Source organism: Notolabrus celidotus, chromosome 22 (genome assembly GCF_009762535.1).
Source record: "Notolabrus celidotus isolate fNotCel1 chromosome 22, fNotCel1.pri, whole genome shotgun sequence".
Taxonomy (NCBI): Eukaryota; Metazoa; Chordata; class Actinopteri; order Labriformes; family Labridae; genus Notolabrus; species Notolabrus celidotus.
The window spans coordinates 464,945-489,059 of NC_048293.1; the positions used below are offsets into that span (position 1 = coordinate 464,945).

General features: G+C 39.9%; 3 protein-coding genes across 7 annotated transcripts in view; 2 read left to right on the forward strand and 1 right to left on the reverse strand.

Annotated features, from left to right (window-relative positions):
• bag5 (BCL2 associated athanogene 5) overlaps positions 1-12,878 on the reverse strand; it is a 28,220-nt gene extending 15,342 nt beyond the window's left edge. Inside the window, exon 1 of one of the 3 annotated variants that reach the window (XM_034674919.1) lies at positions 12,799-12,878. Coding sequence is in view for 2 of the 3 variants with exons in the window: in XM_034674917.1 (XP_034530808.1) it covers positions 9,299-9,330 (32 nt within the window). In the remaining variant the exon portion in view is untranslated. Of the gene's footprint in view, positions 1-9,298; positions 9,496-9,796; positions 10,117-12,798 lie in introns of those variants that run through there. The other 2 variants (XM_034674918.1, XM_034674917.1) reach the window with 2 other exon arrangements.
• Positions 12,428-21,296, forward strand: LOC117806169 (cytochrome c oxidase assembly factor 8). Its single transcript, XM_034674920.1, has 5 exons — positions 12,428-12,725; positions 14,169-14,366; positions 19,417-19,480; positions 19,762-19,852; positions 21,148-21,296. Exons 1-5 carry the CDS (start codon positions 12,579-12,581, stop codon positions 21,266-21,268), a joined length of 621 nt encoding a protein of 206 aa, XP_034530811.1. The 5' UTR covers positions 12,428-12,578; the 3' UTR covers positions 21,269-21,296.
• Positions 21,297-23,009: 1,713 nt separating this feature from the next.
• The window catches only part of klc1a (kinesin light chain 1a), a 54,860-nt gene continuing 53,754 nt past the window's right edge, over positions 23,010-24,115 (forward strand). Inside the window, exon 1 of one of the 3 annotated variants that reach the window (XM_034675708.1) lies at positions 23,010-23,565. The gene's annotated coding sequence lies outside the window, so the exon portion shown is untranslated. The remainder of the gene's footprint in view (positions 23,566-24,115) is intronic. The other 2 variants (XM_034675709.1, XM_034675710.1) reach the window with 2 other exon arrangements.

Here is a 24,115-nt window from a genome sequence, read left to right on the forward strand (position 1 = left end):
ATGCAGACACAATGCTAAGTAATGGTCCTTAATTTTCTATCAATATAACAAAAGATTTAACATTTTAACAAAAATTAAAATGATCTTTTCAGAGATGAAGAATACTTCTGTTTTAAATGTTATATTAATATAAATACACTACCAGTCAAAAGTTTGGAAACACCTTCTCATTGAAGGGTTTGTATTTATTGTAATGATTGTAAACACTGTAGATTAATACTGAAGACATCAAAACTATGAAAGAACATATATGGAATTATTGAATGAACCAAAAAGTGTTAAACAAATCAGAATCTGTTTTATATTTTAGATTCTGTAAAGTAGCCCCCTTTTTCCTTCAGGACAGCTTTGCACACTCTTGGTATTCTCTCGGTCTGCTTCATGAAGTGGTCTCCTGGAATGGTTTCTAATGAACATGAGCCTTGTCAAGAGTTCATTTGTAGAATGACTTGCCTTCTTAATGTGTTTGAGACCATCAGTTGTGTTGTTCAGAGGTTGGGTTAGTACACAATGGATAGTCCTATTTGACTACTGTTGTAATCCAGATTATGGTAAAACCAGATTATTTCATAGTTTTGATGTCTTCAGTATTAATCTACAATGTTGAAAATAATTAAAGGTGACATATCACGCTTTTTTCATCAATATATATTGGTCTAAGAGGTCCCCAAAACATGTCTTTAAAGTTTATGCTCAAAAAAACACTTTGAAATCAGATTTTGGTCTGCCTGAAAAACCCTCTTCTTCAGCCCTCCTCAGAACACTCTGTTTTCTCTCTGACCACGCCCCCTCAGGAAGTGGATGTGCCTCGGCTGTCCAGCACGTTGATCTAATGTTTACATGTTGGCTGAATATACACGGCTGCTCACAGACCCGGGTTACTTCAACCCTCTGAATCTGATCCAGAATCTGATCCTGACGGAGAGGCGCCTGTAGCAGGACCTTTCTGAAGGATTGGTCACAGATTTTGTGTTTCTTGTTTTATTTGTCAGTATGTCGACGTGTGTCTAGCGCTAGCACTTATCCATGACAAATAAAAATCATCCACTAGATCTTCAAATCTGCAGACGTGGGGAGTAAAACCGACCTTTGTGTTTATTAAGACAGCCTACAACTAGCATGCCTCCCTCCTAAGCTCCTTGTTAGCACACATGTGTGCAGGTAATGAAAAACGGAGGAGGGATTCAGTATTATTTTATACGGTCTATGGGCTGAACAAGCTCCGAGCTCTGACTCCATTACAGACCGGATATTGTTGTGACGTATGAAAAACACTGAAGTCTGAAACGGCTCGTTTCACACACATTTACAGAAAGGTGGAGAAATCAGAACAGGGGCAGAATGGATTTTTTTCATTCTCGGGGGGTTTGTAGACATGCCAGGGACACATATTTCAGGTAGAGAACCATTAAAAAGTCCATTTTGCATGATATGTCACCTTTAAAATAAATACAAACCATTGAATGAGCAGGTGTGTCCAAACTTGTGACTGGTAGTGTGTGTCTCAGAGACCAGTTTTCAAAAAACAATATAGTGTTAAATAAGCCCCTGAAGGGTGAAATGTGAAACTGATTTAAGATGCATGTTCTGGTGAGAAATACAACGTTGAACGAATAATTGTAGTATGGATATTAGGAGGATTATATGTAAGTTTCATGGTACAATGGATTCAAATACTCTGTTAAATAAAACATCTCTAACAAAGCTACAGAAACTCAAACCAAAGCTTGTTTCATTCCAACACACCAGAATAGTCAAAAACTTTCTTGCCTCCACCTACACACGCTGCTCCGGTCATGTTGGACCTGCATACAAATTAAACACAGAGCTGTGTAACCTGAAGTTTATTTAACAATGAAACAACTGCAAAACTAAAGAGCCCATTTTGGCTCAAACATACATCCAGATTAGTTTGCTGCCACTGACCTCCGAAATTATAATCTGCTCCACAATGAAATTATCCTGTGTGTTCTCAACACAGCCTGTCACAATCTGTGAATATGTCCCTCCACGAGCCCTCACTATCACAGGAAGAGGTTTTCTTTTAAGCAAAATTAACAAATCAGCAAACAGAGAGTCTTTTCTTAACCTTGACCCTTTTATCAGTCTTTTCTTTCTGCAGGACTCAGATCGATGGACTGACACCCGAAGTACACATGAGACAAGAAGAATGCCCGAATCACATATTCATGAAACCACGTCATTACCATCATGCAAGAGAATGAATGAGGTTAACCTACATTTGGTCTTGAAATGAAGAACACCCACATGACAACCGGTCGGAGTATTGCTGTGTGTCTCTATCCGGCTCGCTGGCTGACATGAAGCTGATCGCTCTCTAATCCACATTAAAACGATCCTGCCTGCAAACAGAGCTTTAAATACTGAGAGATAAACGCGGCTGACCAACACCCAAAATATGCAACAGTTCAGTGCGTCTTCCCTCTCACGCAGGAGAATTGGGTTAAATAAAGTGTGTCACAGGTGCCCAAAGCTGTGAAATGTACTCCCAATTCAACAACACCACTTAGAAATGTGCCGCCAGCTAAATGTGACTTTTGAGTCACATTAATGAAAGCGCTTTTCACTGAGCTAACAAGATTAAATTATCCTAAAAGCCAAAATGTCACATCTTCTCTCTTCTAATGTATTGTTTTTCTTTGTTTTAAGACCTTGTAAACTGAATATGTATTGATATTTAAAGATGTCACATTGGGCTCAAGGAAGTGGTGATAAACATCTTCATGTTTTGTGCTATTTAAGAGACTGACTTCAAGAAAAAACAGAAGATTCAATTAAAAAGAGTTCAGCAGAGAGTGTTGTTTGTGCTGGTATGTTGTGCATTGGGAATCAGAACCTGTGCAGTATCTCGAAACCGCATTATTAACGTCCAACCCGCTTCAGCAAACCGAATATGTTTAACCTACGGATGCCACAAACACTCAAGGTCATGGAAAGTTCATCAACTATTGTGTTAGAGTTTGTCATGTCTTCTTCTTGTCAGTCATGCGCAAACTGGCCAAACTCACACGCATAATCACCACAGCCTCTAAAATAATCGATCTCCCCACACCAAACCTCACAGACTTAAACAACAGGGCCATCATACGCATCGCAACCTTTATAGACCAGGACATCATACACCCACTGAACAACACCTACCTCATCCCACTCCCGTCAGGTAGTGGGATGAGGCAATAGCCTTATCCCTGGCTTAAAAATATCGATATATATATATATATATATATATATTGTGTATCGAGATATGGCTTAAAAATATGGAGACATAATTGTGTATCGAGATATGGCCTAAAAATATCTCTCTATATTTATCGTGTATCAAGATATGGCCTAAAAATATCGATATATATAAATATATATATTTATCGTGTATCGAGATATGTCTTAAAGATATCGATCTATCAATAAAATGCTATATCGCCCAGCCCTACGTGCAGTGTACAGTATGTTCCATGAATGTCTATGTCTGTGGAAACGCAGAAGGTGCTGTGAAAAAGAATTTCCTCAAGGGGACAATAAAGTCTAAAGTCTAAAGTCTTCTCTTGTTGTTCCTCCCCTACTCTGCTCTGCTATTTGTCAAAAGGAGTGTCAATCGTGGAATTGTACCACTTTTTATAGCATCTAATAACTATCTAATACTAAAGTCAGAAAAATGAACTCTTGGTCTTCAATCCTCTGTTATTAACTAACCATAAAGACAGGAACTGTGTTCGAGAAGGCTCATGTCCCATCTGTTAACATGGAGGAGGCGAGGTTTAAGACCTATACTGGAGCCAGTCAGTGAATATTTTGACTTTGTTCTGTGTCTTGTAGTTTTATCTCTTGTCTCTGGGTTTTGTGCCTTTTGTTGACGTGTTTTGTGTCTTAACACCATCTTTTTCCTTTGTAGTCATATCTCCTTTTTGTGTGTGCTTTGTTGTAGAAGGGTCTCTTTGAATTCAGTTTGCCTCTTTGTAGTTTTGTATTTTTTAAGTTCTTTTGTTTTTACATTGTGTCTTTTGAAGAAGACATCTGTCTCTTTGTAGTCATTTCACTGATTGAGTAGTTTGTTTTGTATCCTTGTATTTGTTTGGCACTTCAAAGCAGCCCTCAGGGATCTTCTTTGAATCAAATCTGACTTTGTTCTTGTATTTTGTGACTCGTTATGTCGTTGTGTTTGCCATCTTTTCCTTTTATCTCTCTTTTTAATCATCTTCCTCCACACCCCAATAACCTATTCGCCATGGTCATAATAAATGACTTCCATGTAGATGACCCTAACTTTTATAACTGAGCCTACTCAAACACACCTTCTGAGTTCCATCAACATTGTTTATTTGTGTGCTCGAGTTGTCGAAGGCTGGTGCTCCAGAGTTTGAGCAGCTCCAGCAACAAAGAGCTGGAGTGGATGTATCAGACACTAACCGCAGCTGAGTCTTCTTCTTTGTCTGCTAATTAGGATGCTTTGTGCTTTTTGAGAGGAGAAAAATTCCAAAGTATCTTCTGCGATTACTCAGCTCTACAAGGCTGACATCCAGGCTGCCAAAAATGTACTCTGGACCCCGCTTCGAGGTCTCGGTAGTTGTGGTAGTTGTGTCATCCTTCTGCATGTCTCTGTCATCATTTCAAATTAGTTAAGGTCTCTCTTTATCCTTTGTAGCTGCTCTTGTGTCTCATTTTGTAGTTTTGTCTTTCTCATCTCTTTGTCGGCGTTTCACAGCGCTCTGGTGCAGCAGGTTAGAAAGCCGTACCTGAACCTCAGAGCTCACTTCAGACTGGAGATGAAGGCAGGGAGTCTGTCTCCAGTTCAAAGCTTCCTGCTACAGCAGATCTACACTGACAGTGAGTATAACACAGAATACTGCAGCGCTCTGTACTGAGTGTATGTGAAACTGAGAGGAGCTTTAGATTCAGGCTCTATTTTCTGACAGGGGAAGTGTTCTGATCGTCTGATTGAGATCCCGACACAGAGCCTCAGTGTGGTGTGTATCTCCAACATGAACAGCAATAACTACAGGATAATATACTTTCAAATGTTCCTGTCCTGTCTATCTTCAGCTGCCCTTTTTAATAAAGGTAAAAATGCCCAAAAATATAACTTTAAACAATAAATATAACAATAATAAAAATACGATCTGGTTTAAGACCAAAAATGACAAAAGTCTGCCAAAAAAAAAGAATATTTTTTTACATGTGCAATCCTTTTAAAAACATATCCATAATTTAACCTGTTGGATGTTGCTGTGGTTATAATGCCCCTACTTTTGCACCACTTTGTTGCAGTCAGATGAAGTTAAAGCCATCAACAGTTAAACTAAGATTACACAGGACTTCCACCAGATCCGTGTCCGGTCCGTCTCTGATCCGCTGCGGTCCGGCTCCGTACTCTCTCATCCGTCAACACACACCGGTTGCGTTTTTAGAACGCAGCACGGAGCAGGACCGCCGGACAGCTGGAGTCATGTGACCGAGGTTTTCCCGTGGTATCAGTGAATCAAGGATTCTCCTCCTCCTCTCCTCATCCATGTTGTCTTTCTGGTCCTCTGAAAACCTCTGACCTGTTGACTCCAGGCCTGGCTCCGCTCATCATGACTTTGGTTTGTTGTTGTAGTTAAGTGAAATACGATCTGGTGATAACACAGAGTGTTTTATTCTGAAAATTAACCAGATGTTTTCATTTTGTTTTGGTGAAACCTGACTTCCTGTCCCGCTCCATCTGCTCTGTTGAGATTGATGCGTTGTGCTCCGGCATCCGGATAAAAGTCTTGCGTATCTGATCCGTTGCGACCATAGACTGTATAAATAATGGACGGAGTATCCGTGACGTCACCCATGTGTTTCTGAAGCACTGTTTTGAGGCCAATCGGCGGCGGCAACCATATTGCTGCTGTCGAGCGAATGTGAGGTAAAGAGGCGGGCTTTGAGCCTCCTAGCCAACAGCTACAGTGTTCCCGTCTGTCAATCAAGTCAGCTGTGCCTCTCATTGGAAGACTCGTAATCTCAATATCTTAGAAATTGCCGTGTTAGAAAAAAATTCACCCCCCGTACAGTGTGTGCTGATTGAGAAATGATCTATCCAGACTACACTGGTCTTTTGAACCAGGCTGTAAACATGTTTATTTCTGCTGTAAAGATCGTCTCTTTGAATTGGTGTGTATGTGGTTTCCAGTACTTCCGGAGCCAGCCTCAAGCGGATCCTCGATGAACTGCAGTTTTTAGCACTTCCGCATTGGACTCATATTTTTAGACCGGAGGTTGCCGCTTGGTTCCGACCTGCCGGATCAGAAACACAGCCGGAACGCAACGGAGCAGATCCAGTGGAAGTTAACACATTGACTAGAATAGAAACCTATCAGATCCGGTGCCATGACGGATCGGAGACAGTCCGGAGACGGATCTGTTGGGATTTGGCCTTTACTCAGAGCATATTTAGTGGTTAAAAAAGCCTCCTAGAGTTATTCTGGATTCAGAAGAAACATGCTGCAAACACTGGTGTTGTTTATCAAAGAACAGCAGGTAGACATTGAAATGGGAGTTAACGCTGATTTCATTATTGCATTATTAAACAATGTCATTGCATGTATTTTTATATTGTGCAGCTTTATTTTTAACTGAGCTAAAATTGGAGTTGCACTCAAAGCCAACTCATATGTATACTCTTAGCCTCTCTGTTTATACCTGATAAGCCAGTTTAGTAATCCATCCATGATGATCAAGCAAACCTCTTCAGTCTGCAAAACAGAGGACTACTTCCAGCCTTAAAACAAGGTCTACAAAGAGAGATAAATTAAAGAACAGAGAGAGTAAAGGGAAGCTGCTTGTGAGGAAATTCCCCCCATCGACACACACAGACGCCCTGCCTGCATCAAAGTCGACTTGCTTCTATCTACAGGCTAAAACACAGGATTAAGATAAGGAGCGGATTGGAGTTTCTGCACAGGAACATGGCTCAGAGGGAGAGGTTGCGTCATATGACAGCCTGTCGTTATTAGCCAAGGTGCCTGGAAGCATGATGTGATTGTTGGATGTGAGTAAGCCACAACATGATGTTTTGTTATTGGTGGCATCAGTGACACTTATTAGAATAGACAGGATTATGTATTAGTATCTCCCTAAAGTACTTTTATGTAAGAGGGGCGAGGGGGCCGGGCTTTTTTAGACGAGTGGATGAACAGCATTAGCCAGAGCTCACAAATCTGAGTATTTATTAGGATAATCTCAGGAAAATCCACTCCAGCTTGGCAAACACCTCGTGCCTTAATTTGGCCCAGGCGAGACGAGGGAAAGGGACCGAGTCTGACAGCTGAGGACAGGTTAGGACACGGAGACAACAATGAATCCATTCAGTGATTGATTGTTGGAGAGACAATAAATCTTGGACTATTCTTTAGAATCAAATTAACATTTCAGACATTTTTCAAGTGATACATCAAATCTAGCTTCTTGAACATGAGGACCTGATGTCTTAAATTACAGATAAATAACAAATCCATAAAGACATACTGCACGTTTGAATGATCTTATCTGTATGATAACACTTGATAAGTATCACATCTATCAAGTATATACTCTTAAATATTTATAACATATACGTTTTTATGATTTCATATCTTACTTTACATTGCTGTGATGATTGTAGGCTGCTAATGCCAGTCATGTGTTCTGTCAATGATGTAGTGCAGCCACCTGCCACTAGCTGGGGCTGTAGCTCCACTTAAAGGCTACTTCCATCATAATGCTCTGCTACCTGGATGTAAACAAGGACTGATGTCTGATGACATCTCGTAGGGCGGCGTGGTTCTGCAGTAGTTTGATCAAGTAGTTTAACCAGGCTCTGTCTGTGGACGTTCACCTGCAATGAGTACTGAAGGCTGGTGGTGCTAGCTCTGCTAATGGTAGCCAAACCAATCTGACAAGGTTTACCTGTAGACTCTATGATCCCTTGCTGAGCAATATTAAATAAATGTTGTGCTCAATTTTGACTGTTTTCTGAGTGCTTTTTTAAAAACTTATACAAGACGCTCAAGGCTGAATTATACTTCTGTGTCTCCCCTACGCAGCAGGGGCTGACGCTGACATGAGCACCACAGACTTGTGCGTCGATGTGTCCGTGGCGCGCAGCAACTCTCCTCCGATACACTTGAGGGCAGTGTGGTCTATCTGATAGCTGGTCGCCTGCTTCCGGCCCCGCTACGATCTCTGTTTACTTTTCCACAGAGATTCAGATGTTATGTTCTGTTAATCTACATCTGATACATGTTGCTGTTTATCATACAGACATGATTACATGAAGAATAGAGAGGAGGAGATGAAATACACGGCTGATGAGTGGGGATCCCGGAAGTGCTGTTAATGCGGGAAATACAATGCACCCGAGCGAACCAATCATGAGGCTTGCGGTCCGCATCGATTCTACGGGTGGTTACATTTTGGAGGAGGTGCACGTCAGCTACGTGCGTAGGCCTCCGCGTCATCATACCGCTTGTGCCAAATATCAATCATTTCATCTAAAAGTAAGATTTCCCTCCAAATTTGCTTGTCACAGAGTCACATAAATCCTGCACTTAACCTTTTAAGAGCAATTTGTAATCTTCAGGTACTCAGATATCATGATGCATCATCGTATCAGTCATCACCGGATTGCTGTGTAGTGATATCATCATTGTCATGGTCACTGTATTGGGTATTGTATCTCATAGTATTGTGAGTTCTTGTTTTATATCCTCTACTGCATCGCCACACTCAAATGCATCATGTGTATTTAAGGACCAAATGAGCAATCTGAACTCCTGACTTTGGACTGATGGAAAACATGATGTGCATTTTCTTAAATTCTAATTTCTGCACGTCAGATTACTGGATTAATCGTCCTCATGCTCTGCAGATTACTGGGTGATGAAGATGATCGGGGTAGCAGGAATATTCCCTCTTATGAGTCACACAGCATGACGGTCACAACTAAGCATGAGGTAACAAGCAACCAGCTCCCTTCCTCTGCTTTTAATCCTTCACCCAAACACATCTAGCGCCTTCTCCCCAGCTCCAGGCTGCATGCACCGGTCCTCCTCCTGCACGAGCTTGGCGCATTATGTCACCAGTGAAAATCCCGGGTACCTCTCCTCTGGTACGCTACGCAGACCACCCCAAGCAAAAACCACCACACCTCTAGAATCTCATTGAGACACCTTGAAGCATCACCACGAGCTGTCAGCTGTAGTCTCTCACACACATGCGCGCGCACACACACGCACACAGCATCCTCATCCTCAGCATCCTCATCCTCAGCAGCATTTCTCACCTTTTCAAAACTCCGAACACATTCGCGCACATTTTTACGGATGTCTGTTTCCATCAGCCAAAGCAGGGGCTGTTCGTGGGGCAGAGTGGCATCCACAGAGGTAATCCCAGACTCAGAGAGACCAGGATGAGGGCGATGATGAGGATGCTCCGGTCAGCTTCAGCACCAAACGACTGACTGACTGAGTGACTGCGGTCGGGCTGGTGTCGCCCCTCCCACAGACCATCCGAGGGGCTTCCTCAACCACACACAATTTAAAAACAATCAACCCCACTATAATACATGGTATCCAACCATTCAAACTATTTCAAACCCTGATCTGTGCCTGAGAAACCCTCTTTCCCCCTCACAGCTCCCTGAATCATGCCATTGTCTGTCAGTGCGTTAAGCTAGCTCCCGATGATCACCTGACTCTGCCCCACCTTGGCAGATTAACTCCGGTCATGTTGTCTTAAAACATTAACACCACTTAGTCCCCTTAAAGAGTCTTATTCTTACCTGCATAGCCAGCGTACAGCCATCTGAACTGTTGCAGAAAAACACGCACCTCCTCTTGTTAATGCTAAACATTAGCCTTCCTTCTAGTTGTTACTTTCCGGCTCTCGAGTTTGAACTATCACGGAGTTTCTCTCTGCCTCTCTGGGAGGAATATCAGAAAACGATCAGCCTGTTTTTAGACTCTACAAACTACAAGATCCAGTCAAAGGTTAAATAACGTAAAGTGAATTGACATGAACGAAAAGGAAAACGAACTGAAGTGTTATTTTTGCTGTTAATCGCCTTATCTGTTTTTAACACAGGGTTAGTTTTGGTTGTCCAACATTGGGTGAGCTCTATTTGAAGTTTAGACACGCCGTTTGTGGATTTGTGGCAAGGGCGGGGACACTAGATTAGTATTTCTTTCCACGGAGAAATAATTCAGAAATACTTTATTTATCCCGGGGGGAAATTCAGTCATTACAGTTGCTCCTATACCCTATAATTTAGAATATCAAATAATAATAATAATAATAATAATAATAATAATAATAATAATAATAATAATAGAAGATGTCATTAATAAGATATAAATACAAATACAATGAAAATAATGATAACAAAAGTATGTACAGAAGACAGAATAAGCTATGTAGAAAATAAAGGGTTGAAGTCTCCAGAGATCAGGAAAGGGGCACTCTGGTGGTCTGTCTGGAGTCTGGCTATTGCAGTAATTAATTAACTAATTAACCTCCTTATTAACAAAATATTGTTACTTTATAAATCAATCATTCAGACTGTATTTGTAAAGCACTTTTCATACAATGATATTTTTCGGAAGAGGATTCGGGCCACTGGGGGAAAAAAAATAAAAATTAAGGTCCAATATATGTATTTTTAGTATTATTCTGAGAAAAAAGTCAGAATTCTGAAAAAGTCAGAATTTTTCTCAGAGTTCTGACATTAATCTCAGAATTCGGACTTCTTTCTCAGAATTCGGACTTTAATCTCAAAACAATAATAACTAAATAAATATATTAGACCTTATTTTTTATTTTTTTCAGTGGCCCTAATCCCTTTCTGTAGATATTGTAACACAAAGTGCTGTACATAAAAAAAAGATAAGAAATAGAAACAATTAAAATAACGCAAAAAAGACAAAAAGTAATAGTAATAAAAATAAATACATTTTTTTTTCTCAAAAAGATAATAAGGAAAGTCATAATATCTTAATGAGGAAACACTGGAGGTAAAATAAAATGTTAAAACTGACCAAAATAAAATACTTTACTAAGATAAAGAAACATTAAAAGATTAAACCAGTAAAATAAACTAAGATACTACACTAAAAGTAAATACAGCAAAGTAAAACAGAATAAAATATAAAAATGCTGAGCGGTAATATAAATATGGATAAAATGTAAGATCTAATTAATAACTACATAAATAATAGAATAATTCACAATAATTTAAGAAAATAATAAAAAAGAATTGAATAAATATTATATATATGTCTATAATAATTTAAAAGAAGACAGTTTATACTTTAAAAGTGGCAATAATTTGAACTAGATAATAAATAAATAAAGTAAGATAGAATAAGACTGGATTATTATTTTAACTATGTTAGCAATGATAATAATAATAGTTAGGGTTAGGGTTAGGGGGTTAGGGGGTTAGGGTTAGGGTTAGGGTTAGGGTTAGGGTTAGAGGTTAGGGTTAGGGTTAGGGTTAGGGTTAGGAGTTAGGGTTAGGGTTAGGGTTAGGGTTAGAGGTTAGGGTTAGGGTTAGAGGTTAGGGTTAGGGTTAGGGTTAGGGGTTAGGGTTAGGGTTAGGGTTAGGGGTTAGGGTTAGGGTTAGAGGTTAGGGTTAGGGTTAGGGTTAGGGGGTTAGGGGGTTAGGGTTAGGGTTAGGGGGTTAGGGGGTTAGGGTTAGGGGGTTAGGGTTAGGGTTAGGGTTAGGGTTAGAGGTTAGGGTTAGGGTTAGGGTTAGGAGTTAGGGTTAGGGTTAGAGGTTAGGGTTAGGGTTAGAGGTTAGGGTTAGGGATAGGGTTAGGGGTTAGGGTTAGGGTTAGGGTTAGGGGTTAGGGTTAGGGTTAGAGGTTAGGGTTAGGGTTAGGGTTAGGGGGTTAGGGGGTTAGGGTTAGGGTTAGGGTTAGGGGGTTAGGGGGTTAGGGTTAGGGTTAGGGGTTAGGGTTAGGGGGTTAGGGGGTTAGGGTTAGGGTTAGGGGGTTAGGGGGTTAGGGTTAGGGTTAGGGGTTAGGGTTAGGGTTAGGGTTAAATTTGTGTTATACCTTATATATATTATTTTCCTATGTTACTACATTTCACCTTCTGCTTTTCATCAAATACAGATTATATTGTGAATTATAATTTAACTAAATTATATTTTTATTTTGTTTTATGATGTAATATACTCTAACAGACTTGACCACATACGTTACTGTCAATAGCTCACAACTTACTATCTTGTCTTACCCGAAACAAAAGACAATTATCTTGAGTGCACACCATAGACTGTATAAAATACAATTTTATACAGTCTATGGTGCACACACGATATTTATAATTCAATATCCGACTCAATAACCTAAATCCCCGCCCGGCTGACTCCATACTGAGACGTGGAGGTGGATTCATAAAGCGCATCATTTTTTCGTAGAAGTCACGTGATCAAACGGCTGGCTCTGCACAGTGAAGGACATCAACACAAGCTCCTCTGAATGTAACTTGGTGTGTCATTAACATCAGACAGCTCTGTGCTGTGACGGTCCGTGACTGTAGTTTAGTTTACGTTCATTAAAATGGCGTCCATGAAACCAGCAGCACGAGCATTAACACGGGTCAGCCCCTTCACCCCCCACGCTCCTCTGCGCCCACACCGCTTATCAGGAGCGAACAGTCGGCTCTGCAGCTCCACACAGGCAACCCAGCAGGACCAGAAGCCAAAGGTATGTGCAGTAACTCATGAGAAACACAGTTCAACCACTACAACAAACTAACACATACGAAGGTGTGACTTACAAGCAGAGTAACGTCAACTTCTTCAGGCCTGTGCACCTTGCTAACCGTACAGTCTTTCCTGATTTATCTGAATTTTATTTTGTTTTATTTGAGGTTAACCAATTTAACAAATATATTTTAAAGAATTGCATTTCTTAGTTTAGGGGAATTTAATGTATTTAAATGTAAATATTTTTTTCCTTTTTTGACTTTTGTGATTTTACCAACTGCCTGTTTTATTTTGCTGCCCATGTAAAGCACTTTGCAACTTTGTTTTTGAAAAGTGCTCTACAAATATAATTATTACTTTTATTATTATTATTATTGTTATTATTAGAGTTTCAGACATTTATGGACCATGTGAGGTATTTGCAATAATGCAACTGGTCCAAAAAGTGTGCGGTATTATATCCAATGGTGTCAGTATTGGACATGAGTTAGTTAGAATCTGTGTCCCAACATCAAATTAAAATCCAATAATGAAGCCTCCATGTTGCTTCTAGATGTGTACATATGCATACATAAATATTCAATAAACAGGAGGGGGAATGGAAATTTGTGATAAAAAAACAAATAATGATATCAGACAAATGTCACAGGGTCAAAAGTGCAATACCAACCCTTGAATTGCAGTTCTATTGAAATAAAACTCCATTTATGATCAGGCTTTTACACTAATTTAATGTCAATACAGAATCAATTTACTAAGTGCATTGTAAAGAACTACCACAAAGTAAAAAATGAAAGTTTTAGTCCTACCACATTACTGTTACAATCAAATTAACCAAATTAAACTGAAAATAAAGTTAATTTTTCACATAATGTCAGGTTTTTTGGATCATCTGTTTTGCATACTATATTTAGATTTGATTTATAGAAATGTTCCTTAGAATGAAGGTACTATCAGGATCTATAAAGATGCATTATGATTTCATTTGAAGTGATTTTGTTTTATGGAGCTGAATAAATAAGTCACCTTATTTTGAATAAGAAAAAGATAATCAGTAGTTTCATTATTATTTCACTTTTTAAAAATAATAATAATTATTATTATGATTATTATGATTATTATTATTATTATTATTATTATCATCATCATTATTATTATTGTTGTAGCATTCAGCCACTTGTGTGTCTGCAGTGACTTTAAAAGAGCTACAGTTTCATGGTGGTATCTACCTGTTTTCCAGTCTCTGAGCCCCGGACCGTGTTCTTCTGTGCCTCTGTGCTCGTCTCATCCTGCCGTCTGGTCACAAATGATAAGCATGTCCCTGGAGGCAGCTGCTCATTAAACCATGTGACATCCTTATTCGTCTGTGTGTCTAAACTTGGACTGCTGGTTCAGTTTAAGCAAACAAAATTTAATCTGCAGCTATTTTCTCGATCTGCAGAGATCTCCCTTCAGACCTGCAGCCAGCTCTACACACGACTGGATCGGTCCACCGAACCCTTTGTCGAACCTGAGGCCCATTGTTTACCGCGTCTCTGAGAATGAGACCGAGCTGGAGAAACGTCTGCGACACCTGAGGCAGGAGACGGAGGACTGGAACCATACCTTCTGGACTAAACAGAACATCACGTTTAGCAAGGTATCAGTTCATGTTATTCCAATTGTATAAATTAGACCATGTGTGGCTCTGCTGGCTGTCCTTTTAGATATAATACACTGAACTCTGGAGAGAATATATAAGTCCTTCAAATTTACAAACTCAGATCATAGCAAGATAACTTACAAGAAACAAAACCTATCTGGTGCAGAAGAAGTAAACATGTAAACAGTAAATAAACATGTACCAACAATCTTTATGTACAGTCATGGCCAAAAGTTTTGAGAATGACACAAATATTACATTTTCACAAAGTCTGCTGCTTCAGGGTTTTTAGGTGTTTTTGTCAGATGTTTCTATGGTATAATGAAATACAATTAGAAGCATTTCATAAGTATCAAAAGCTTTTATTGAGAATTACACAGAATTCATGCAATAAGTCAATATTTGCAGTGTTGATCCTTCTTTTTCAAGACCTCTGCAATTCTCCCTGGCATGCTGTCAATCAACTTCTGGACCAAATCCTGACTGATGGCAGTCCATCCTTGCATAATCAATGCTTGGAGTTTGTCAGAATTTGTGGGTTTTTGATTGTCCACCCGCCTCTCGAGGATTGACCACAAGTTCTCAATGGGATTAAGATCTGGGGAGTTTCCTGGCCAAGGGCCCAAAATCTTAATGTTTTGTTCCCCGAGCCATTTTGTTATGACTTTTGCTTTATGGCAAGGTGCTCCATCATGCTGGAAAAGGCATTCTTCATCACCAAACTGCCCTTGGATGGTTGGGAGAAGTTGCTCTCGGAGGACGTTCTGGTACCATTCTTTATTCATGGCTGTGTTTTTAGGCAAGATTGTGAGAGAGCCCACTCCCTTGACCGAAAAGCAACCCCACACATGAATGGTCTCAGGATGCTTCACTGTTGGCAAGAGACAGGACTGATGGTAGCGCTCACCTCGTCTTCTCCGAACAAGCCTTCCTCCAGATGCCCCAAACAATGGGAAAGGGGATTCATCAGAGAAAATGACTTTACCCCAGTTCTCAGCAGTCCAGTCCCTGTACCTTCTGCAGAATATCAGTCTGTCCCTGATGTTTTTACTGGAGAGAAGTGGCTTCTTTGCTGCCCTCCTTGACACCAGGCCTTCCTCCAAAAGTCTTCGCCTCACTGTGCGTGCAGATGCACTCACACCTGCCTGCTGCCATTCCTGAGCAAGCTCTGCACTGGTGGTGGTCCGATCCCACAGCTTTAACACCTTCAGGAGACGGTCCTGGCGCTTGCTGGACTTTCTTGGGCGCCCTGGAGCCTGTTTGGCAACAATTGAACCTCTCTCCTTGAAGTTCTTGATAATTGGATAGACGGTTGACTGAGGTGCAATCTTACTCGCTTCTATAAACTTCCCTGTTAGGCCCTTTTTGTGCAATGCAATGATGGCTGCACGTGTTTCCTTGCAGGTAACCATGGCTAACAGATGAGGAACAATGGTGTCATGCACCATCTTCCTTTCAAAGTGTCCAGCCACTCAATCATGACAGACTGATCACCAGCCTTGTCCTCATCAACACCCACACCTGTGTTAATGTGTGTGACACCTGTGTGTCATTGAAATGATGTTAGCTGGTCCTTTAGTGGCAGGGCTGAAATGCAGTGGAAATGTGTTTTTGGTGATAAAGTTCATTTTCAAGGCAAAGAGGGACTTTGCAATTAATTGCAGTTGAGCTGATCACTCCTCATAACATTCTGGAGTATATGCAAATTGCCATTATAAAAACTGAAACAGCAGACTTTGTGAAAATTAATAGTGTCATTCTCAAAACTTTTGGCCATGACTGTACACAGCTTATGAAAAATAAAAAAAATTTTGGTCAAGAAATCAACATAATCCATAAATAACCTGCGATATAGTGACTACCTGACATCATGTTGAGTGTTTCACAAACTGTAAGTGTTTTTATTTCTGTCTTTTTGTTCATTAAAAGACAGATTTGTATTTATTGCTGAGTGATTAAAATACATGTAGTGCTGATCATGACGTTCCAGACTCCAGCTGATACGGACGTACTGGACTTCAGCTGCAACAGCTTCTACTACTCGTCTCATCACTATCACCTCTCTCTCTTACTCCCCTCTATCTGTCTTTCCAGACCCAACTCAGTCGAGGCATGATGTCTGTCTAACATGAGTCTGGTTCTGCTCGAGGTTTCTGCCTGTTAAAAGGAAGTTTGTCCTCTCCACTGTAACTAGCTAAATACTGCGATGTGCAATGCTCATGGTGGATTAAGGTGGGGTCAGACTGAGTCTTACCCTGTCTTGGTGTTGGGTCTCTGTTCATAATTTGACATAGAGTGGTCTAGACCTCCTATGTTTGTAAAAGCGTCCTAAGATAACGTTTGTTGTGATTTGGCGCTATACAAATAAAGATTGATTGATTGATTGATCATACTCATGTTAACAGTGTAACGTCACTCACTGCAGTAAGCACAGATGATCACCAGCCTGGAGCAGAAATCCTCCAGTATCTTTAAAATGAAAGAAAACTGCAACTACCTACAGAATATTTAAATTACGACTGTAATTAATGATTCATAATTGAATCATTACCTTTATAATACAAGTTTAACATGAATTATTGAATGGTTTAGGTTCAAACAGAAGTGGGAAAGTTCTTTTTAAATTCTGCAGAGACAAAGACTTAATATTTCAGCTCATCCAAAGTATTAAATGTAAAAACGTCTTTGATTTATAATTCATTTGCAGTTTTATTTTTGTCTTACTTTTATTTTTAATATTAAAAAAATCACAAGAACAAAAAGTCAACTCATTTGAAAAGCAGGAAGGAGTGTGTGCTCTGCTTTTGATCCAACAGACGACATAATAACCAACTGATAGGGATGTAAGGATACACTCAACACACAAGACTCGATTCCAATCCCGGTTTTTGGTTCACGATATGACTCTCTAACGATTTTCAAGAAAACTAGATTGAACTCTAAATTTAAATAACTATTATTTTATTTCAGATATGGACAGTTGTGATATACATTTGTTCTCTTATATTTCTTTGTAAACAAAGTCATCCCCTTTCATTGTTAAGGTGTGTTGGAACTCAAATAAAACCACTGCACACTTTTTTTCAGCACCTTGCAAAAAAACTCAAATTGACCGTACAAAAATACCTTGTTGGAAAATTTCAGAACAATTCTAAAGAAATGGAAAGTGAACGATTCCCAAACTAAAGTTTTAAATATTAAATGAGGTCAATCTCTTTCAATAAACTAAAGAGCAGCTTCTGCTCCTGACTGTGAATTGACATGTTCTTCTTCAGGAATATCAGGGAAAGACAAAATGCTGCCGTACCTCAGACTGTAAACACAAAGGTACATCCTGACCTGCTCGGTCTTCACCTGCTGCCACCATGTCTGTTATGACCAACTCAGCAAGTGACGAGAGAGCAGCGCAAGTAGGGATGGGTACCTTTCACATTTGAACCGATACAGTACCGATACCCCATACCTGGAAATTGGTACCGGTACTCAACATTACCAATTTTCGTTACTTTTGTGTGTTTATGTGGTAATAAATGTTAATTTCAAAAAAATATACATCTCAAATTTGTTTAATTTAACATATTTATTTAATTTAACATGAAATGAACAGAAACAGGATTATATAGGTGATTAGATATATTAGCTGATACGTGCTTGTGGTGTCTAATTGCTCTTTCTGGAGTTTATCAATGAACACACGTGAACGCCTGCAGATGGGACAAAGTCAGTTCTCTGTCTCTTTATAATAACAGGACACACAGCCTACTTGTTGGGCATTCAAACACACAGGAACAGTTTTAAACAGGGCAGGTAGTCGGAGTGAGAGAGTCCGTCTCAACCATAGACTGTATAAAATAAACATAATCCTCCTGCAGCTCTGCCTCGCGGTGAGTGCGCGCGCCCGTCAGCTGCAGGCTCCGTTTGGCGCGCTCCTGTGCAGATGCAGAGAGCAGAGAGCAGAGACGTCCACCCGATCAGTCTCTGACTTTATTACAGGGCGAAAATATGGAAACTCGCCTCCTCTTCCACTCCCTCACAGTCACAAGGATGCGTTCAGGTATCGAAACATGGTACCCTTTGATTTTACGTGAATCGGTACTCGGTAGTACCGACGGAATTCGGTCGGTACCTATAAAAGTACCGAATTGAAATGCTGAACAAGCAGAGTGAAATGCAGATAGCGCCTTCTACTGTTTAAAAATAATATTGCCATACACATTTTGTTGAATCGATTTTAATCCACCCTTATTTGGATACATTTTTTACCGTCTTGTGATATATCCTTACGACCTTACTAACTGATTACCTCATTGTTCTTTATAATTTTGTAATAACTGTCTTGTTAATTGTCTATTTGTTTCAGCAGTTTTAGAAGCACAAAGCTTTCAGTGCATGTTTAAAGTCAGCAGGAAGTCAAAGTTACTGAGAAACATTCACTCAAACCAGATGAAGTGAAGCCTCTGAATCAGCAGACACTCTGCACCATGACTCTCCTCTGAGTCTCTGCCGGCTCCAGAGCTTCTGCTCGGCCTCTGACCTCTGACCTCCCTCCCATATGAGGATTGGTGTCCCTTCATGTTCGTCATCATTATTGATCAAGTATTACATGTCGCAGGATGTTCCTGTTGGCAGCATGGTGAAGTTCTCACTCTTACCAGCAGAGGGCGGCACCGCTCTATAACACTATCATCAGCTGAGAGAGAACACAATTAATAATATATATTTTCTTTATGCATTCATTTCTTTAACACCTGCACGCATCCTTTCATGTAGATATTTATAACCTTATGTGATCTAATACAACAACTCTTCAACTTTAAAGAAGCTGCAGAAATTCAGCTCAGCTCAGTCCATAACAGGAGGCGTATTAATGCTAATGTGTGTGTAGTAATGAGGCCATGGTGACTGATATGTATGCACACACAAAGAGGAGTATTTATCTGCTCATCATTATTAGCATAAGATGTTAAGTGAGGTGTCTGCAGCTTTTGTTAACACGTTTGTTGTTAATTCAACAGAAAGGTAAACAACATTTTTCTTCTCTCTGCAGGAAAAAGAAGCGTTCATCATTTCTCAGCTGAAAAGCAAAGGCTTGACTGCTCGAGATGAGCAAGGTGAGGCAATGCAGCTTTCTATATACAGAACTTAAATCTCCCCGTGTGTCATTTTTAAAGGTTAAAACTCCGGTGCACACCACACTCTCTCCTGTGCACGGGCGTTCTATGAAGAAATGGAGATTAAAAACCCTGCATGCTGTTGTGTCAGGATTGAAGCCTGCTCTGCTGACAGACTTCAAACTGACAATCAAAACACATTTTATGCATCATCCTGTGATTTAAGGCGTGAACGTTAATGAGATTATAACGCTGTGTGCTGTGTCTTCTCCCCCCCTCAGGACGACGGCGCGCCCTCAGCAGTGAAGTAATGGCCGAGTTTTACAAAAGCTTCCTCGACACAAACAGAACGCGGCATGCTCAATATAACAAGTGAGTTTGTTTTGCATCTGTGTGTCTCCCATGGTGCCGCTGGATGGATGGGTAGGTGGGTGGGTGGATGCACATCCCTCCACTGGAGCTGTGGGCTTTAACCCACACTATCATACACACTGTACTTTGTGCAGAGAGAAAAACAAACACTACAGAGGCTTTGAAAAGCTTTCTATGAATTAGCATTGCAAAGTGGCTGACTTGTTTCTAGGTTAGTGAATCCTCCAGAAGCGTTCTGCCTACACACATCACCTCTGCAGTGGCTCCTTTTTGTTTCTGTTTCCTGCGAGTGGGATATATTGCACCACTGTGTTCTTGTTACTTCTGTTATTGTCTCAGGGTAATTGAAGCATTTAGTATTCTGTGTATATCCCCCTCTCTTTCCCAAGGTATTATTGCTTTCTTGGTATCGCCTGCTCAAAATACTTCTACTAATGATCTTCCAGAAAAGTAAAGCCTTTCACTGCGTTCTGATCTGCAGCTATGTGTGTCTGTTTATTTATGTTTTCCCACTCTCTGCAGTAGTCTTCATTTTCAAGGTTAGCAGCCACTGCAGCATCATATGTGATGTGGAAATCAGACTTAATACTGCAGATGCTTCATTCAGGAAAAATCACATGAATTAAATAATAATCTGCTCTGTGTGTTAAACAACAAACAATTAATCATCAGAGAAGAAGAAGCAGGGCTTGACTGATATCAAAAGAACCTTGAATTAAAGATGAAGCAAGCGTTAAGAGATTGAGATCGAAGTCATTTGAGTCCTTTTCTAGTCAAAGGCTTTGCTGCTGCATCCTGGACGACTTATAAATGATTCATGCATGTCCTGCTCAGAGAGGTGAAAAGGTGGTTACATAAGTCTGGATTGGAAGAACTGAAGCACAAAGAAAGGTTTGCTCCGGTGACCTCAAAACAGGGGGTGGGAGCTGGGGTGGCCAACCAGATTTCAAGGGAGACCCAGGCCACCCTTCTGGACATGCTCCTGGCGAGAAGGCAAATGTACATCTCCCAAATGTGAACTGTAATTTCATCTTATCTAGTTTTCTAAATAATCACATTTATACTTGTCAACAGAATTATATATATAAAAGTATTTCTTTGTTATTTTCAGTACATTCTTTGCTGTTTTTCAGGCACTGAGCTGCAGGTTTGAGTTTGAATACGATTACGAATGTGTGTGTTTTTCCGCCACCCAAAACAACACATCACATTTCTGTTTACAGTGTAATCTGTTGTTGGTAAGCTGTTTAATTTAACGTACTAATTGTGTTTTTGTATCTCCTTTTCTTATCCAGTGAATGGTACAGACGTAACTTCACCATCACTCTGCTCATGGCCCGAGTCGCCCTGAACAACATGTGGAAGACTTTCACTGATAGATACGGGAGCAAGAAGAACACCACACCTACAACCTGATCAAATAAAATACTCACCTCATCTTTCAGTCTTTGTCTCCGGTGTGTTGTTGTTGTATGTGGTTGTATCTGATGATAGATTTGTCTCTCTCAGTTACTGGAACAAGTTTTTAAAAGTAGAGATGTTGATTTGATCTATTAAGGCTCAAAACCTTTGTCATGGAATACATCAGAGAACAGTGAGCGATCTTTAAAAGTCTTAACTGTACTTTCATCACAAAAATGTCACTCAGCACATCCACAGGATCCATATTTACAGTATGTATATATCTTACTAAACTAACTTTCTTGTACATTCTGGTAGACACAATTTAAAATGAAGTAGCAGGATGACCAATGACTCTCTTTCTACATAGAAAGGGTTCCAATTCAATCTAGGTGTTTAAAATAACTGTTCAAACTCAAGTGAACATACAAAGTTCTGCGAGTCCAGTTCCATTTGGGAGAGCCCTGGCTTAGATTGAGACTTGAAACCCTATCTTACCATGGCTTGGATTTGAACCCTCATCCCTTCCACTGTGAGGCAGCAGTGCTAACCATTATTCTAACTTGCATCTCGCTGAGATCACTCGCACCTTAATAGTCAAAGTTGATAATGAGTCGACAAGATAGAAAGGGTAAATAAATGCTACTTATGTGTGTGCACAAAGTGTCTTCATGCCACCCCTGCAAAAGTCTGTGCCCCACCACGATCACTGAGATCCTCGAATACTTCCCTTTTAAATGTTCCGGAGAGCTTTCTGTTTTTATGAAAAACTGTGGAACTCTCTGCATCTGGACATTAAAACAGTGAGCTCTCTGGTTGATTTGTAAATTTGTATTCTTTATTTATTTATCTATTTTATTTGTACTTATTTTATTTTACTTATTGAAACTTATTCTTGATTGTACTTCTGTCTGGGTAGCTGCAACAACCGAATTTCCCCCCTGGGATCAATAAAATAATACCTTATCTTAACTTAACTTATCTTATCTTAAGACTTACATTTTTTAAATTTTATGACCATTGTTTTAGCATCATTTTTATTTGTTTTATTTTTATTCTATCTTCTTTTTTAATTATTTTATTTTATTTTTCAAGATTCAAGATTCAAGAAAGCTTTATTGCCAAGTGAGCTCGTGCACACAAGGAATTTGACGTGGTGAATGGTATTTAACAACAAGACTGTAAGGACAATAAATATACAAACCTAAACACAAATCCAAAAGTTCTAAATAAAATAAAACAACTACCTGTACAAAGAAAGGTATAGAAGTACTTTTAAAGATATTTCTGGTATTTATTTGATTTGATTTAATGGATTTGATTTAATTTGAATTTGTAATTATTTCATATCACATTCGTCTATCTTGTTTTAGCCTTGAATTATTGTATCTATTGCTGTAGTTTTCAGTCTCTGTTCTTTTGTGAAGCACTTTTTAAAAATAAGTTGAGTTGAGTCTGGCCCATTCACAAAAGTCTGGCTCCACCCCTGGGTAGAGGTTTTTGGTATTCAAAATAACAACATGAAATTATCAATATTGTCACTAATGGTCTTCTTTGATTTGTATGTCATAAAGCATGAACAATATTAATATCAGACAAAATTAATTTCCCCATAAAGACACCTCAAAGTTTTTTTTGTTTTTTTCTAGCAGCTAAAAGCTTTCAAATGAGGACCTTAACTTGTTATAGATACTTTTGATTTTGTGGTATTTGTACTTTTACTTAAGCACATGATAACTTCCTCCACCTCTGTCCCTGAGTCAATCTTCACTGCTGAAGTCGCTCCACAGCTTCCCCTTTAATCCAGGCGGGGATGATGACATCATTACCCAGGAACAGAGGGGGGGGACCGGGTAACGCCATTTTCACGCACCGCGCAGTCGTTCAGTCATCCAGCCAGTGGACCAGCGAGCTGTCATCCTCACAGGCGACTTGTCAACTTTCTATTTAGACCCATGAAGCCACTATCAAGTTAGTTTCCCGGACCTGTTCCTGCAATGGAGCGAAAGGAGAGCAGGCTGTTCCTGTACGGCTCCGACTAAAGCCTGGGTTTGTGACAGGCTGCTAACAGCTATGTAGCTAGCTGGTCATCATTAACGGCTGTTGATGCAGTGAAACCAGTCGGCAACACACAACCCACAAACCGGAGACACTGTGGGAAGTCTTAGTTTTATATAGACACATCAATCCACTCGTGTCGGGAAACGTTTACAGGGAAAGGGACAACCTCTATCCTGTGAGTTGAGGTGATTTAAAAGGCAAGAAGGAGCGTTACAGTCCGGCTACATTGGCAACGGATGTCCTAAAGAACGGTAAGAATGGCCCCGTCTATTTCCTGGAATGGTGTTATAAGCTAATTAACCTCTTTCTGTTTTTTTTAATGTCCCTTCATTTGTCATGTATACAAACCCTCATTACTTTTATTTTTAATAATATATTATTGTGGATTAATGTGTTAAAGATGTGTCCCTCCTTGGGAGTGTGATGTGTTTATGTTAATTGCAGGAATTAGACGCCACAGGAGTATTGACAGTCACTGAGAGTGCTGGCTAATGTATCTGACAGGGAAGTATTGGATAACTGGTTCTTCAGGTTAATCCATTTGAAGGCGACATAGCTGGGACAGGGACACGACTAACACATGCCTGTCACCCCATGTAAAAGATGCACTTGGATTGTATGCAGTTGCAGTTGCAGCACCCCTAAACCCTGATGTTGGATTTGTCATGTGATAGTTAGCTGTGTCTGATGACCATTCATTGATATTCAGAGCAGGATCCAGAGCTGGGGAAGAAAGCTGCCTGTGTTGAGGAAGAGTCTGCCTTGGAGAGACAGTGGATCTCAGTGTGCATATACACAGCT